Consider the following 5,988-nt stretch of genomic DNA (forward strand, 5'->3'; position numbering starts at 1 on the left):
CGGGCCTTAACGTCACGGCGCCCCGAGGTATTTACCTTCGAAAGTGGTGGCCGCTCGCTGCAGGTACCGGAGGAGTGAGGCACGGGAGGGGTTCATCCTCCTGCAGTTCGCCCAAGCCGACCCGAGCTCCTGTTCCCTCTTCCCATACCCCATAGACCTAGGGATCCAAAACTCTTCCCTCCTCACCAGCCCTCTTCTCCATAGGATTAACCCTACCTCATCAACTCCTACTTAAGTCAACCCCTACTTTTAAGAGATTTGAGTGCTCAAATTTTAAGCCCAAATATATCATTTCATCCCTGAATACTCATCTTCAACCCTTCACTCACTTTCCAACCCAGACCTCCATCCTTAACCCGCAAACTTCTATCTTCATCCGGAAACCCTCTTCTCAGCTCCCAATACTTCCATAGCCCGCCCTAAGTGACCCTCGACCCCACACATCCTGTCTTATTTAGTGACCCAGACCCAAACTTTCTCCCCACTACCCTGCACCTCACCATGTATCCCTTCCTCTGTTCAGTCTGGTTCCAGACCTTGTGCCCCTGAAGACATGGAATTTGTGTCTGGATACCGGGATGAGTTCCTTGATTTTGCTGCTCTCCTCTTTGGCTGGTTTCACAAGTTTGTGGCAGAGCGAGGACCAGTGGGGGCTGGCCTTGAGGGCCATTGGCGACAGCTGGAAGCTCAGATCAAAAGGCTACCCCAGGACCCTGTCCTTTGGGTGCTTCATGTCCTGCCCAACCATAGTGTGGGTATCAGCCTGGGACAAGGAGCAGAGCCAGGGCCTGGATCTGGCCTGGGGGTTGCCAGGCTTCTGGGAGATGAGCCTCCGCTCCACCTTCAAGACCTGAGCCCCTATGTCAGCTTTGTCAGCCTAGAGGACGGGGAGGAAGTGGAGCAGGAGGAGGAAGATGAAGAAGGGAATGGAGAGGAGACAAAAAGCACAGAGAAGGTTGAACTGCAGGAGGATGGGGAGCCAGCTTCTACCAGCAGGGAATCCCCCCAGGAAGCAAAGCCTCCACTGGAGCCAGGGGCGGCTGAGCAGGAAGCAGGTGGTGAGGATGGCTGCCCAGAGGACAGAGGGGAGAATGAAATGGCACAGGAGAAGAGGGAACAGAGGAGCGGTAAGAACCCAGGGAAGGCCCTACCTCCTGCCCAGCCATCGTCCTAAATCCCTCCCCTGCTACTCAGAACCCAGCTAGGAATAACAGAGTGGTAGCTTTCAGGCCAACCTGGCCCAAAAAGGTGTTTTTATTGACTATTTTGGGCTTGGGGGTTATTTTGGGTTTATTTGTTTGTTTTTTTGAGACAGAATCTTGCTATGTTACCAAGGCTGGCCTCTAAATCATGGTGATCCTCCTGCCTCAGCCTCCTGAGTGCTGGGCTTATAGGTGTGCACTCCCAGATCTGGATCAATATTTGTTTTTTAAATTGAGTCTATTTATTTATTTATTTATTTATTTATTTATTTATTTATAATTTTGGTACCAGGGATTGAATTCAGGCCTTTGTGCTTGTGAGGCAGGCGGTGGAACCACTGAGCCAAACCCCCAGCCCTTGAATCAGTGTTTTAACATTGAAAAACAGCTAAGCATGGTGTCACATGCCTATAATACTGGCACTCTGGGAATCTAAGGCAAGAGAATCACATTTTTGAGCCCACCCTGGACAACTTATTAACTTACTAAGACTCTGTCTCAATGAATGAATAAATACATAAATAAAGGCTGGGAATGTAGCTCAGTGTGACAGCCCTGGGTTCCTTGTTCAGTACCACAGAAGAAAGGAAGGAAGGAAAATCCAAAAGTCTGGGTTTTTATGCCTTCTCAAGAAAAATCTAAGCCGGGCATGGTGGTGCATGCCTGTAATCCCAGCACTCAGGAGGCTGAGGTAGGAGGATCGCTGTGAGTTCGAGACCAGCCTGGGCTACATAGTGAATTCCAGGTCAGTCTCAACTACCTAGTAAGAACCTGTCTCAAAAACCAAAAAAAGAAAAATCTAAAGTTCTGAAATCTCATCTACATTTCTGCATGCAGCAAATTCTGGTATTGGATAGCAGCACCAGAGATGCTCCCTCTACTAGTCCCTTTACTTGCTGAGGTTTCTTGCCTATCCCCTGTGAGCATTTGAGTTCCATGCCTGCAACCATCCTTATTCCCTCCTCTTTCCTCCAAACCAGAGGCTGGCCCTTTGCACCTCTCCTGCCTTTTACTGGTGACAGATGAAAATGGTACCATCTTGGGCATTGATCTGCTAATGGATAGAGCCCAGGGAAGTGCAGACCAAGGCTCAGGAACCAAGAACCTGGCTCCTCGGGCCTATACTCTCCTCTGCCACAGCATGGCCTGCCCCATGGGCTCTGGGGACCCCCGAAAGCCCCGACAGCTTACTGTTGGAGATGCCCAGCTGCATCGGTACAGAAACCCTGGTATCAAGGGTGGGGATGCCTGGGGCCTGGACTCCCAAGCACGTCCACACTGATGCCATCTCCACCCCCATTCAGAGAGCTGGAAAGCCTGGTTTCAAGACTGAGAGTGAAGTTAACAAAGACACCAATGCGCACATGGGGTCCTGAGCCAGGCTTCACCTTTGCCTCTCTTCGAGCTCGAACCTGCCATGTGTGTCACAGGCACAGCTTTGAAGTGAAGCTGGCACCCTGGTAAGCAGTCCACAGAGATGGAATCAAAAAGATCCCAACAGTCAGGCAAACAGAGCAAAAGCCAGCCAGGCCAGTGGGAGACCCCACAGACAGACAGAGGGCAAGGGATATAAGATGGAGATGGAAGAATCAACATATAAGCTATTACAGGTGATTACAGGGTACTAAGACAAACAGGAAAAGTGACAAGTGGCAGCTTTGAGGCAGGTGGACAGTGAATAGACCTTACAGAGATTAACACTGTCTTTCCTCCAGCCCCCAGTGCGGTGCTGTCCTGTACTGTGGAGAGGCTTGTCTCCGGGCTGACTGGCGGCGATGCCCAGATGATGTGAGCCACCGATTTTGGTGCCCAAAGCTTGCAACTTTCATGGAGCGGGCAGGGGAACTGGCAACCCTGCCTTTTACATATACCACAGGTACCATAAAGATGTAGGTTGGAGTAGGGGAACACTGGGGTCAGGTCTTTAAAACAGGGGCCTGGGTTCCTGGGGACAAGGTCCTGGGACTGAAGGCAAAGAGTCTGGGTGGAGTTTAGATGCCAGGAATTAGGGTTTGGTCCTGCATGTTTGGAACTGGCAGCTAAGCCTCTCAGGCTGGAGAGGGGGTCTCTGATGTGGAAGACTGGATAGCTGGCTTTTAAGAGCACTTAGGGTACTTGAGCTAGGGATTCAGATGCTTGCTTCCCAGCTCTGCAACTAACTGCCTGTGTGTCTTAAACACATCAGTCATTTTACTAATTGGATCCTCAACTGTAAAAAAAAAAAAAAAAAAAAAAAAAAAAAACAAAATGTAAAATTGTTACAATGGTCAAATAGGCTCAGTGCCTGTGGACCCTCAAAAACGGTGATTCGCTCTGACAAGACCCAGACTGAGTCACAGGGCATTGGGGAGGTTGAGAGGAAGTAAATCTTGGGGCCCAGCCACTTGACCCTCAACCCTTCCCCTCCTCCAGAGGTGACCAGTGAAACCTTTAACAAGGAAGCCTTCCTAGCTTCTCGAGGACTCACTCGTGGCTACTGGACCCAGCTCAGCATGCTAATCCCAGTGCCTGGCACCCCTAGGAACCCCGGGGGCAGCATGCCATCCCTCAGCCTTTTCAGTGGTACGTAAGCCCCATTTTAGGCATGGCTCCCGTGGCCTGTAAGGAAGGATTAGGGGGAAAAAGCTGTCTAAGTCCCAGATAACCCCTTCATATACAAGCCAAATCCCTACCAACACCATCAGGGCCATTTCAAGCCTTTCCTCAGCCCTCAAAGGAGTCACTCTACCTTCCCATCCAGTAGTCCTGTTTGTAAGCAAGCCCCCACACCGCCTCCTGCAGCTCCCAGCCCTCTCAGGAAACACGGCTCCTCTAGAAGGAAGAGAGGGGTGGGTTGAGTGGGGGTTTTCTAACCCCAAGCTCCTCCTCTCTTTCAATCCCTCAGGAGATCCATACCAACTTCTCCAAGGGGATGGGGCTGCCCTGATGCCTCCAGTGCCCTCGGACCCACCCAGGGGCCCCTTTGGTGAGCTGGAGGGACCCTGAGGGAGGTAGGAATTGAGACAGGGACTGGAGGGCTAGAAGCCTCAGTGACTGAGGAAAAGGGAGGCCATTATACCAGAGAGGTCCTCTAGTAACCCACTCTCTCCAGGCAAATGGCAGGATTACTACACCTGGCGAGGCCTCAGTCTCGACTCCCCCATGGCCGTGCTTCTCACCTACCCGCTGACTGTGTATTACATCATCACACACCTGGTGCCCCAGTCCTGTAAGAAATACAAAGCATGATGGGGGATGCAGGGAGGGGGAGTGAGGGAGACCATAATCTTAAAGAGCTGGCCTCTTGCCAGTCCCTGAGCTCAACATCCAGAACAAGCAGTCACTGAAGATCCACGTGATAGAGGCAGGGAAGGAGTTTGACCTTGTCATGGTGTTTTGGGTAAGTCTCTCCATGCCTGGAAACTGGACACTGGGTGAGAGTGGGCATAGGGTGGGACCCAGACATGCTCTTCTTCCTGTCCTTTAGGAGCTCTTGGTCCTGCTCCCCCATGTGGCCCTGGAGCTGCAGTTTGTGGGTGATGGCCTGCCCCTTGAGAACGACCAGCAGCATTTTACCCTGCAGAGGGTGAGAGTGGAGGGGGCCCTACTCTTCAGCCCTCATTCTTCTACCGACCTCATGATGGGATCCTGCACTTCCTGTCCCCACTCCTTTGTCTTGCCTGGTACATCCTCTGCTACCCTAACTTCTGGTGGCTTTCTCAACCCCGTCTTGTTCCTACAGGATGGCCCTGAGGTATCTGTTCATTCTACTTCTGGGGTATCAGCACGGTTCAGCTCTGGGACTAAGGAGAAGGGGGGCCGCAGGGACCTGCAGATCAAGGTGTCAGCTAGGCCCTACCACTTGCTCCAGGGACCCAAGCCTGACCTGGTCATCGGTAAGAGTCCGAGGCTCAAGGGCAGGAGTGTGGGAAAGGTAGGAGAGAAGGTGACCCTGGGAGCCAGCATCTTCCTGCTCTTCCTGAACAGGATTTAACTCTGGCTTTGGCCTCAAGGACACATGGCTGAGCTCTCTGCCTCGCTTACAGGTGGGGAAGCTCCTATCTCCTTCGCTTCAAAGACTAGACTCTCCTCTTCCCTGTCAGCTGCCTCATAGATCTGGGAAGCACCCAGGGATCCTCTTGCCTTATTCCCCGTGCCTCTCCCACATCCCAGCCTATCCTGGGGCCTCAGTTTTCAAGCCCAAATGCTGTCCTGGGGGCTGGGGATGTATCTGGGGGTAGGATCCCCTCGGGGAGTATCTGAGACCGCCCCCCTACCCCAGTCCCTCCGAGTGCCAGCCTTCTTCACCGAGAACAGCGAGTACGGCTGTGTGATGGACGACCAGACCATGGCGGTGGCCACAGGAGGGGGCACCAGCGCTCCGAAGGCCAACCCCTTCCGCTCTCCCTTTCGCCTCAGAGCGGCTGACAACTGCATGCCTTGGTAAGCACTTGACCTTCCCTGTTTCCTTGTGACCTATGACTTCCTTGTTCCCTATATCCTAAAGGTCTCCCTTCTCCAAGGACCCTACAGCCTTCCTGGTCTGTTCTCACTGTTCATCATCCTGTCTGGCCTCCACAACCCCAACACACCCATCATAGAACCAGTTCCGAAATCAGCTCCTTGCCCTACCCCTAAAAAGGCCCTACAGCCCTCCGGACTGCCAAACCCTAAGTCTAACCCCGCCCCCTGGAACTCGGGGCCAGAAGCCCCGCCCCTTGGCGCTTGGCCCCGCCCCAACACTCCCACACACTTTCGGCAGGTACTGCAACGCCTTCGTCTTCCACCTGGTCTATAAACCTCCGCA

The 5,988-nt window shown here is 52.8% G+C and overlaps 1 protein-coding gene across 1 annotated transcript in view; it reads left to right on the forward strand.

Moving 5' to 3' along the window:
* The first annotated feature begins 6 nt into the window (after nt 1-6).
* Nucleotides 7-5,988, forward strand: part of Zmynd15 (zinc finger MYND-type containing 15) — a 6,536-nt gene continuing 554 nt past the window's right edge. Inside the window, exons 1-14 of the mRNA XM_010605843.1 lie at nt 7-63; nt 524-1,127; nt 2,183-2,417; nt 2,507-2,662; nt 2,918-3,078; nt 3,615-3,764; nt 4,087-4,167; nt 4,294-4,410; nt 4,493-4,581; nt 4,669-4,767; nt 4,924-5,077; nt 5,169-5,227; nt 5,464-5,624; nt 5,944-5,985. Coding sequence (XP_010604145.1) covers nt 554-1,127; nt 2,183-2,417; nt 2,507-2,662; nt 2,918-3,078; nt 3,615-3,764; nt 4,087-4,167; nt 4,294-4,410; nt 4,493-4,581; nt 4,669-4,767; nt 4,924-5,077; nt 5,169-5,227; nt 5,464-5,624; nt 5,944-5,985 — 2,078 coding nt within the window. The 5' untranslated portion in view covers nt 7-63; nt 524-553. The remainder of the gene's footprint in view (nt 64-523; nt 1,128-2,182; nt 2,418-2,506; nt 2,663-2,917; nt 3,079-3,614; nt 3,765-4,086; nt 4,168-4,293; nt 4,411-4,492; nt 4,582-4,668; nt 4,768-4,923; nt 5,078-5,168; nt 5,228-5,463; nt 5,625-5,943; nt 5,986-5,988) is intronic.

Source organism: Fukomys damarensis, unplaced genomic scaffold (genome assembly GCF_012274545.1).
Source record: "Fukomys damarensis isolate Sample0158 unplaced genomic scaffold, DMR_v1.0_HiC HiC_scaffold_13, whole genome shotgun sequence".
Taxonomy (NCBI): domain Eukaryota; kingdom Metazoa; phylum Chordata; class Mammalia; order Rodentia; family Bathyergidae; genus Fukomys; species Fukomys damarensis.